The sequence below is a fragment of the Hordeum vulgare genome, chromosome 1H (genome assembly GCF_904849725.1).
Source record: "Hordeum vulgare subsp. vulgare chromosome 1H, MorexV3_pseudomolecules_assembly, whole genome shotgun sequence".
NCBI classification, from domain to species: Eukaryota; Viridiplantae; Streptophyta; class Magnoliopsida; order Poales; family Poaceae; genus Hordeum; species Hordeum vulgare.
Genome location: NC_058518.1, coordinates 394,913,822 through 394,925,006, shown reverse-complemented (window position 1 = coordinate 394,925,006; position 11,185 = coordinate 394,913,822). Strand labels below are relative to the sequence as shown.

At 42.9% G+C, this 11,185-nt stretch overlaps 1 protein-coding gene across 1 annotated transcript; it reads right to left on the bottom strand.

Moving 5' to 3' along the window:
- Positions 1 to 425: 425 nt before the first annotated feature.
- On the bottom strand, positions 426 to 1,310 carry LOC123412005 (probable calcium-binding protein CML15). The gene has a single exon (XM_045104964.1). The coding sequence runs from the start codon at positions 1,213 to 1,215 to the stop codon at positions 646 to 648; it is 570 nt and encodes a 189-aa protein (XP_044960899.1). The 5' UTR covers positions 1,216 to 1,310; the 3' UTR covers positions 426 to 645.
- Positions 1,311 to 11,185: the final 9,875 nt, after the last annotated feature.

Below are 11,185 nucleotides of genomic sequence, written 5' to 3'. Positions count from 1 at the left end.
CTACAACTACTAGAGGTTTTGTTGTTTATATACTCTACTCGGGCAGAATGATTGTCTTTGACGAAAACAACGGCAGCCAGCGAGCCTGGGACACATGTACATGTCCCTTTCATTTATCAAATCCTCACGGCTCTCGGTTTGCATCAGGTACGTACATAGGAGTAGAAAAGTTCACATGAAGCTCGCTCCCTCTTAATCACTTCAAGAAAGTAATCCGGCCGCGTGTTACAGATGGAATTTGGCATGAAACTGAAAGAAAGTGGAAGTAATCTGACGCCAAATAGACAACTAATCATAATAACTGACAAATCCGGCTGGTGTTACTATCTAGAATTAGACATAAAAGTGCAAAAAAATGGAAGTTGTGGAAGCATTCAACAGCAAGAACCGCTGATGGGCATTTGGAAATCTGATGGCAAATAATATAGATAAGTGCACATAAAATTCGACATTAGAGGATTATTCTTCAGCGTCGATACAGCAATTCCGATAACATATATACATCAAAATTAATCGCACACCGATAATGTTGGTGTGATCTGCGACTATGTATAAAGCTAGTAGTAGTAAGTAAGTATTTGGCGGTGGGTGGTCGGGCGTATTTACACGGTCTCGCAAAAGAATGTAGGAACAGACGGACGGTCTTCAGGCGCGGACGTTGCCCTGGGCGATGGCGAACCCGGCGCCGTTGGCCATCATGAGCTTGAACTCGTCGAAGGAGACGAGGCCGTCGCCGTTGCGGTCGACGCCCTCGATCATGCGGCGGCACTGCGCGACGGTGGCGGCCTCGCCGAGCCCCCGCAGCACGCGCGCGAGCTCGGCGGGGGAGATGACGCCGTTGCCGTCGGCGTCGAAGACGCGGAAGGCGTGGCGGAGGTCCTCCTCGACGGCTGCGTCGGGCGCGGCGTTGATGGCGGCGAACTCGGCGAGGCTGATGTAGCCGTCGCCGTCTGCGTCGGCCTCCTCCATCATGCGCGCCACCTCGTCGTCGGTGACCGCGTGGCCCACGCTCTCGAAGAGCGCCGCCAGCTCCGCCCGCGAGATCCTGCCGTCGCCGTTGGCGTCGAACTTGCGGAACACGCGCTCCATCTCGTCCTCCCTCGAGGCCCCGCGCGCGGGCGACGGCGGCGCTGACGACCTGGAGGAGGAGGTGGACCGCCGGCTCCCACCGTTGCCGCTCCGGCTCCGTGAGAAGAGTGACCGCATCTTGCCCATGGTGTTGTCGCTGCGGGATGGAGGGGTGGACGGAAACTTGGGGTTGGGTGATGATCTTGTCTTGTGCGAGGTTAACAGGCGGGTTGATGAGGATCGATGTGGAGGTCGGGAGGCGGGGCGTACTTATAGGCGAGGCGCGCGGAGAGGGAGGGCGGGAGGGAGGGGGACGCGTTTTTTGGGTTGTTGCTGCCGTTAAGGATTCTGTTGCGCGTGAGAGGGGGCGAGGGGGGGTTGACAGGTGGGGTCTGGAGCCTTCCCGGCGCCTAACCTTTCGGAGGAGCCGCGCGGACGGATTTTGCTATTGTTTGCGCGTCTTTTCCGTTGGACTTTGCTTACCCCGTTACGGATAGGGCTGCCATGCCATGCATGGTGGACGCGCGCCCCTGTTTTTGCGGCGCGGCGGGGCGGGGCGGGGGAATACCGACTGAATACTGGATGGATGGAGCTTTGCGGCGGGAGCGCGTTCGGCTGCCGTGGCGGTACCTATCGCGACTCCTTTGTTTCTTTCTTTTTCGGAACGACCACGCGTGCGGTGCAAGCCAAGTCGCCGAGCCTCGTTTGCCACACGCAGCATCGCAGACTTTCTACGATACGATATGGTGGTGAACGCCGGCCGTGCGCGCCCAAAACACCACCGGCCTACGTGGCCGCGATCGCGTCCGTGGCAGCGGCAGCGGCTCCCACGGCGGCAGGCGCTGGCTAGGTGCTCCGCGCGTCCTATGGCTCGCTGCCGCGTCGCCGTCCGTGCGCGACGTGGAGGCCGTGGGTCGCGTCGCGTTCGGCTGGTGCCTGCGAAACCGGGGGCCGGGGGGCCCGTTGGTTTGGCGTTGTGTGTGGGACGAGGACAGAGTAGTCGGTGCTCTGTCATGGTCATGTTCATGTCACGTCGTAGTCGTCGTCATGGATAGGTCGCGTCGCGAGACATGACTGCACGGGACGACGGGGAGGAGCGGCAAAGCAAGCCCGCCCGCCCGTCGTTTGCACCAACGGCGAGGCCGCTGCAAGTGACGTGTTGATCCAACGGGTGGGGGGCATCAACAAGGGGTTGCTTTCTGCCTAGCGGTGACTAGTTGCCATGGACGCAATGACGAAAGGATTGCATCAAAATCACCGGGTGCGTGTGGAGCACTGATTCCTTTTCTCTCTATTTTTTGTGTCTCAAAGCAACTCCAACGCACCGATTTGTGTGTGCACGTTCGTTTCGATAGTAACGGACAGAAAAATCATTCCAACGCATCAATCAAAACTGACGTGTGTCGTTTTTTCATCCGCATGTCAATCCATTTTCTATCCATTTTAAGACCGATTTGCGTCGGCGTGGACACGAGACGGACGCGCGTGTCGCGCGCAAACTACTCACTTGACCCGCCGGTCGGTGGCAAAGCCTTCCCATTTCCCTCCGCTTTCTCAAAACCCTTTCGCCCGCGCGCTCCCAGCCGCTCGCCATGGACGACGGACTCGATGCCGCCAGCCTCGCCTCTCTCGCCTTGTCCGACATCACGACCACCCCTTCCCGCAAAGGCAAGCCTCGCGCCCCCCAAGATCACCACCGCGCCCAAGATGAAGAAGGAGCTGGCAAGGAAGTCGACAAAGAAAAAGGGACGGAGGCACACAATGGACGCAAGGGACTAATCAGAGACCGTCGCGACCATAGCCGCCGTAGCGTAGCGGGAGGATACCGCTACACGTGTCACGACAGCAACGAGGGAGGCGCTATTGTACTTAGGGTTAAACCCTGGCCAGCACGGGTCGTCAACATCATCGTGGCCGCGGCTAGCACATGCTCATCTGTATTTCCTTGAATGGTGCTGCCAGAGTCGCCCCGGCGTCGATGACTCACCAGATTCCCGGCTTCCACGTCTACCCGCAAGCGTCCCATCTCTCCGAGGAATGCTCGCTGGAGGTGAGCGTGGTGGCGCCTTCCACGCCCGCGTTCGCGCCCGTGCCCGTCGACCTCAACGCCACACCGGTAGCCGGTGGCTCATCATCCGGTGGGCCAAGGAAACGCGCGCGGGAGATGTCAGCCGACATGCTCTCCGGCGCCCGCAACCCGTTCGACGGAATGTCGGCAGCCGTCAATGACGTGATTACCGCTGTGTGCACATCATCTTCGAGGGTGATGTGGCGGCCGCTGGCGGTGCCGCCGCGGCTGTGGCTCGCTACGATTAGGGTTGGGCGTTCGGTTTATATGGTTAATACGGTTCGGTTTATTTGGTTCTATATAATTTCAGTTTTGAAGGAATAGAAACTGAAATAGTCATTAAAAATTTAGAAAACGAACTATATTAACCATAATATATCGGTTCGGTTTGCTCGGTTAACCGAAAAACCAAAATTCATGCACTTGTTAGTATAAGTGTAATGATTCGAGAGCACTGATTTGGATGGTATAATATGCAAAAAGGTAATCACAAGTTCTAGCAACCTTAATATCATTCTATGGTTTATTCGGTCGAGCAAACTAGTAAAAATAATTAAGTAGAAAAAGCACATGGAATGTGAAATGTATTATGTGCGGAGAAATGTGTGATGCCTCCATACTGTTGCACTTTCGGAAACAAGGTATTACATGGGGTATCCCACATATCGGTTTGTTCGGTTTATTCGATTTCTGGACTTCAAAAACCGAACAAAAACAAAACACCAAACAATCTTAAAATTTCCCACCGAACCAAAAATCAAACCACCAAATAAACCAACAAATCGGTTAATACGGTTTGGTTTGGTTTGGTTTTTTGGTTTTTGGTTTTATAGTGCCCACCCCTAGCTACGATCCCGAAGAGACCCAAAGGCAGGACGACCGAGGCGGGCCGATCTATGATCAAGCTGGCATGTAGTCCACCTTCATGCAAGATCAGGTTGACCTCGACCACGTGTTTCCGGATGACTACGGCCTCGAGGAAGAGGATGAGGTGGACATTGACGGGGACGAGCTCACCAACCAAGCCATCAGGGTGCAGCCGAAGCGCAAGATCACATAGACGAAGGCATTCACGGCGGCCGAGGACAAGCTCCTTTGTGAGTGTTGGAGGGACATTGGACAAGATTCCAAGGTCAGCGCCGGACAAAGGGCATCAACCTTTTTTATTCGTGTCCATCGTCAATTTCACGAACGCAAAAAGTTTTCGTCGTACCAAATGCAAAGCACGCGTGGGTGGGTGTCCAGTTCGAAGCGATGGAAGGTGATCCAACAAGAATGCAACAAGTTTTGTGCCACATATGAGACCATGAAGGCACGTCCCGTGAGTGATATCGGCATGCAAGACATGGTATGCATGCATACGTCCCTCTTTGTTTGCACGTCCATTTCATATTTATTTACTAATATGCTTGTATATAATTCATTTCTAGGCATTCTAAGCTTTGGAGTTATTCAAAGTCCAACACGAATGCAAGTTCTTCAACCTTTCTCATTGCTGGAGGATCATCAAAGATGAGGAAAAATTCAAGCTCCAATATGCCGCTCTCACAACGCATGGCGGGAAGGAAGCTGTAGAGGAGGTTGTGGAGGGTGAGAAGCCACGACCGCGGGAAAAGACCAACTCCAAGAAGGAGGACAAACGGGATGCGGCGTCGATAGTCTTGATCGCAACCATGGAGGGCATGATGACCAAGAAAGATTGAAGGAAGGAGAAGCGCCGACAAGACAAAGAAGAGCAGATGAACACCTTCATGAAGATCCAAAGGAGGATTGAGATGGAGACGGAGAAGCAAGCGAGGATGCTTGAGATGAAGGCGGAGAAGCAAGTCAAGATGCTAGAGATTGAGGCCGCCAATGCAAGACCAAGGAGGAAGAAGTGGCTCTTGCTAGCATGATGACGCGGGTGGAGATCATGAAGGTGGATCTCAACACCGCGTCGTCAAGAAAGAGGTTGTGGCTCGAGAAGATGCAGGACGACATGCTCAAGTTCGACAATGAGTGATCTATGACGGCGAGCGCCATCCTTTTTTATGCCAGCAAGTGTGCGAGCATGACCACGACCGCGATGGCATGGTCGAACTCCCGTCATTTTTGTGGGCTGACATGTGTGCCGGCCGCTGTCAGGTGCGTCAGCATGAATTGTGTGGTATTTTCTAAAGTTGTCATTTTATGTCAGTCGTTGACATGGGGTTATTGGTTTGATCTACGACCATGGACTTTTTTAAATGTTTGTGCGAATGTTAGATACACTATCGATCTGAATGTTAAACAAAACAGACGTCAAGTGAACAGCCGATTCAAACGAAAAAAAGACAAAAACGTCATTTGATCCATGCGTTGGAGTTGCTGCGAGGCTGTGATTCTTTCCTTTGACGCGACAAGAGCCGGTTTGGCTCTTTCTGAAAAATATCTGTGCCGTCCGGACAATAACAGCGGCTAATCATCAAGCTGCCAAGATTCCCCACTATAGCTCGTCACTCTCACGATAAGGAATGGCCGGCGCCTTGGTCAAAGAAAGAAGAAGAGAGGCGTGGAACCGCACAGTCTGGGCACGTGTCATCCGGTCCGCGCGAGAGAACGGCCACGCGGTTTCTCCTCTCTCCGACTGGCCGTTTCCGCTCGTACGTGCGTATGTTCTAGAACGTTCTTGTCCCGCTCAGCGGTCAGAGTCAGGCCGACATGCACCGTCAATCAGCAGATGGAGGACCGGGATATATACGAGGGGCGGAGAGCGATAACCATCCGTCGCCATGAGCACTCATTCCCGAATTCTGAGAAACAGCGGGGAAGCTTCTTCCATGCGTTATACTGTACAGTACTATAGGGGATTGTCGAGAAAGCAAGTGCGGATTCGTCGATTCTTAGTTATCATCCACGGCTGCTCACTGTCATGTCGTGCGATGCAGAGTGGAGGAGGACCGGATGAACTTCGGTTCCTACACCCACGTACGCCTATGCGAGGTACGGTACGCGAGGACCAAGTTGCACTTTATTCTGTTTTCCGTACGCATGCCCGCGCGTTGCTATTGGAAGCTTTTTTATAATAAAAAAATATAAAATTATACTAAATATCATTTTTTTAGAGATTTTCATTATGTAGCGAACTACTCCATCCGTTCCTAAATATAAGACTTTTTAAAGATTTCACTATGGACTATATACGGATGTATGTAGTCATATTTTAGGATGTAGATTCACTCATTTTGCTTCGTATCTAGTCTAGAATGAAATGTCTAAAATGTCTTATATTTAGGAATGGGGGAGTACATATGAAATAAAGTGAATGAATCTATAATCTAAAATATGTTTTACATATAGTCCACTAGGTAGGCATCATATGGCTTAAGCCTATCCTCCACAAAGATATTTCAATTAACCATATCACTTAAAAAAATATATTTAGGTGCTTGACATGCAAGAATCACAATACAATTGCTAATTAGTCTTAGAAACTTGTTGTTTTGAGCTTACCCTTGATTTTAATGCTAGATTCGTCACAGTTTATATCCGTATATGGTCCGCAGTGGAATCTCTAAAAAGATACTTCCTCTATCTCAAAATAAGTGTCTCATGCTTAATGCAACTTTATACTAGAGCTATTATAAAATTAAGACATTTATTTTGAGACGAAAGAAGTATATATTTAAAAATGAAGGGAATATAATGTAAAAAAGGAACAATAGAAGCGTGAGCTTATATATATCGCGCTATTCATCACCCTCGGTGAGGAACAATTATTCTTCACCCCCCTGTATTTTAATATCATTGCACCGTAATTTTACGTTCCGTAAATTTTGCCTAATTTTATATGTAAAAAGAGACCGTAAAAAAATATAATCATCATAAAAATATTTTAGGTCAAGTAAATTAAGAACATACAAAAATAGTGCAAAAAATACAAAAAAAATATTTTTTTCTAATCTTGTGACCTATATTATTGTTTTTCTTTTGTCAAATTTTACGTACTGATTCAATATAAATGTAACTATTTGTATTTCAGATGTAATTTATTTGTAAATTGATCATAAGACTATCTCGGATGAAGAATAAACTATTCTGCACCCTGGGTGATAATACAGTTTCTGGTCGTCCGTCTTGAAAATTACTCCTAAAGTTTGCATAAATTACTCACCATGCAACCATGCAACCGGTAAGTAATAGAAAACAATTCACAAAGCGAAAAATCTTTGACTGGAACAGCCCATGTAAAAACGTCCTATATTACGCTCTGCACGCTGGGAGAACATCCAACACACTGTAAGGGCCGGCCCATCCACAGGCGTCTGCTTTTAATTCCATTTATTTATTTATTTTCAATTCTGTTTTATTTTTTATTTTCAATAATTTAGAACTTCAAATAATCTATAAAATTATAATAAACTAAAAATTATAAATCGACATATTTAAAAAATTAAAATGTTTGTGACTTCAAAAACTGCTCGGAGTTTTGTAAAAAATGCTCGCATATACAATAAAATGTTTGCAACTTTAGAAAAATGTTTGTACAATAAGAAAAGTCCATGATCTCAAATACAATTCCATGTATTAAAAATTATTAAAGGCATTTAACAAAATGCTTTCTAAATCAAAATATGTTAATGCATTTAGAAAATGTCTTAAAATTTTAAAAATAGCTAATGCCTGTTTCGATAGTTTCTTTTTTTTATTTAAAATTTTCCGTTCCATTTTTTTATTTATATTTTAGATAATTTAGAATTACAAAAACTTTTCCATACTAAAAAATAGGAATTTTGAATTAAAATGCTGACAAATTTTTAGTTTGAATTAAAAATATGATTGAAAAAAGCGGCGAATTTTTATATTTTTCTCTCCATAATAATAAAGGAAATACAGTTTCTGGTCGTCCGTCTTGAAAATTACTCCTAAAGTTTGCATAAATTACCCACCATGCCACCGGTAAGTAATAGAAAACGTTTCATAAAGCGACAAATCTTGGACTGGGCCGGCCCATGTAAAAACGTCCAATATTACGCTCTGCACGCTGGGAGAATATCCAACACACCGTAAGGGCCAGCCCATGCACAGGCGCCTGCTTTTAGTTCCGTTTATTTATTTATTTTCAGTTCCGTTTTATTTTTTATTTTAAATAATTTAGAACTTCAAATAATCTTTAAATTTTTAATAAATTGAAAATTATAAATCGAAATATTTAAAAAATTAAAATGTTTGTGACTTCAAAAACTGCTCGGAGTTTTGTAAAAAATGCTCACATATACAATAAAATGTTTGCAATTTTAGAAAAATGTTTGTACAATAAGAAAAGTCCATGATCTCAAATACAATTCCATGTATTAAAAATTATTAAAGGCATTTAACAAAATGCTTTCTAAATCAAAATATGTTAATGCATTTAAAAAATGTCTTAAAATTTTAAAAATAGCTAATGCCTGTTTTGATAGTTTTTTTTTATTTAAAATTTTCCTTTCCATTTTTGTTTATTTATAATTTAAGTAATTTAGAATTACAAAACTTTTGCATACTAAAAAATAGGAATTTTGAATTAAAATGCTGACGAATTTTTATTTTGAATTAAAAATATGATTGAAAAAAAGCGCCGGATTTTTATATTTTTTTTCAAATTCCAAAACAATGTCCATAAATTTAATAAATATATTACTTATTTATAAAAATGTTTGTTTATTCAGAAAAAGTTCATGCGTTTCAAAAAATGTTTGTGAATTTAAAATAAAATCCTACAACATCAAAAAGTATGTTCGTCTTTTCTTGAATTGGTCACCGATTCAAAAAATAATATTTAAACTCATTTGAAATATAAAAAATATTCACAATTTTTAGTAAATGTTTGTAAATTGGAAAACAAGTTCTCGATTTTAAAATTGTTCCCATATTTGTAAAATTGTTCACGAAACATCTAATGTCTGTAGTTAAACATTAATGTTTCTAAGTCTATGTGACAATATACATGTGTGAATTTTGAAGAATTAACTGTTGGATGGATCGGATTATTATTGTACATTTTCTAAAAAAAATATTGAAATTCAGAATAAATCTTTGAGTTACCAAGATTTTTGACAAGCATGATATATATTTTTTGAAAATGTAAAGATTGCTTCAACTTGTGAATGAATTTGTAAGAAGAAACATTTTCTTGCATTTGTGTACAAAATTTCTAAATGAAGCAATGATATGTGAACATAATGTGGTCACCATTATTGCAGATTATGTTTTTTTCTTACGTGTCAATGCACGGGTCATTTTTCTAGTATATATATATATATATATATATATATATATATATATATATATATATATATATATATATATATATATAGTCGCGATATTCGTCACCCTGGGTGAGGAATAGTTATTCTTCACCCCCACTCTATTTTAATATCAATGCACCGTAACTTTACGTTTCATAAATTTTGTCTTATTTTACATGTAAAAAGAGTCCGTAAAAAATATAATCAACGTAAAAATATTTTTTGTCACGTACAATTACGAACATACAAAAAGAGTGCAAAAAATACAACAAATTCAATTTTTTTCTGGTCTTGTGACCTATGTTTTTGTTTTTTCTTTTGTCAAATTTTACGTTGTGCATCAATATAAATGTAATTATTTGTATTTCAAAAGTAATTTTTTTATAAATTAATCGTAAAATTATCTTGGGTGAAGAATAAACTATTCTGCACCCTGGGTGATGAATAAAGTTTGTATATATATATATATGTATATATATATATATATATAACGTATAAAAAAGGAAAGAACTTTGGAATTGCAGTTATAAAAATTGTCATTTCCAACAAACATATGTTGGATGAGCTACAAAGGGATGTTGTTATCGCCTAACAATATATTGTTCATAAAAAATTGAATGTAAAAAACTTGTAATTAACATGCATTAATTGATGATGTGACAACACAACATGCATAGGTTAGTGCAAAATAAAAAAAATGATGATTTACGTCCGAATTAAATAAAACGTGGGTGCCTAAACATGTTTCGTGCGATTAATTTGATGCCTAAAATTATAAGATACACGAAAGGGATGCTCAAACTTGTCTTGTCATGCAAATACGGTGCCTCCTACCGTATGGACTGCTAGCATGATGGAGATACGTTTATTTTGCATCATGTTTTATTGTTGTTATTTATAAAGTTTTTTATCAATATTACACTTCATGGAGTATTGCTAATGCTTTTTCTCTCGTAATATGCAAGATTTACACAAGGAGGGAGAATTCCGGCAGCTGGATTTCAGGGCCTAAAAAGCTACAACAGAGATACCTATTCTACACATCTTCAAATGGACTAAAATTTCATGAAGAATTATTTTGGAATATACAAAAAATAATGGGCCAAAGATACACTCGAGGAGGCAAGCCAGGTGCCCACACAGTAGCAGGGCGCGCCCTGATGTTGTGTGCAGCCCTTGGCCCACATCTGACCTCATCCTTCTGGTGCATAAGCCATTTTACCCTAAAACTTTTATGGGGAGACTTTCGGGACGAGGCGCCATTGCCATGAGGCGAAACTAGAGCAGGAGCACTTTTGCTCTCCCGTAGGCAGATTCCGCTCGGGATACTTCCCTTCGGGAGGGGGAAATTGAAGCCTTCGACATCACCAACAACCCTCTCATCATGGAAGGACCAATCTTCATCATCACCATCAACAACATCATCTCATATCAAACCCTTGTTCATCTCTTGTATTCAATCTTTGTGTCAGAACTTCAGATTGGTACGTGTGATTGGCTTATAGTGTTGATTACTTATCGTAGTTGATGCTAGTTGGTTTTCCTCTTGAGATATTAAATGTTTGGATCATTTATGTTATTCAATACCCCTCTCATCTTGAACACCATGATGATGAGTGAGTAGTTACATTTGTTCTTGAGGACATGGGAGAAGTCTTGTCATAAGTAATCATGTGAATTTGGTATTCGTTCGGTATTTTGATGATATGTATGTTGTGATTCTCTTAGTGGTGTCATGTGAATGTCGACTACATGACACTTCACCATTCCTGGGCCTAAGGGAACTCATTGTGGAGTAGTAATT

Coding starts and splice junctions, on each gene's coding strand:
- LOC123412005 (XM_045104964.1), bottom strand. CDS start 1,215: ATGGGCAAGATGCGGTCACTCTTCTCACGGAGCCGGAGCGGCAACGGT.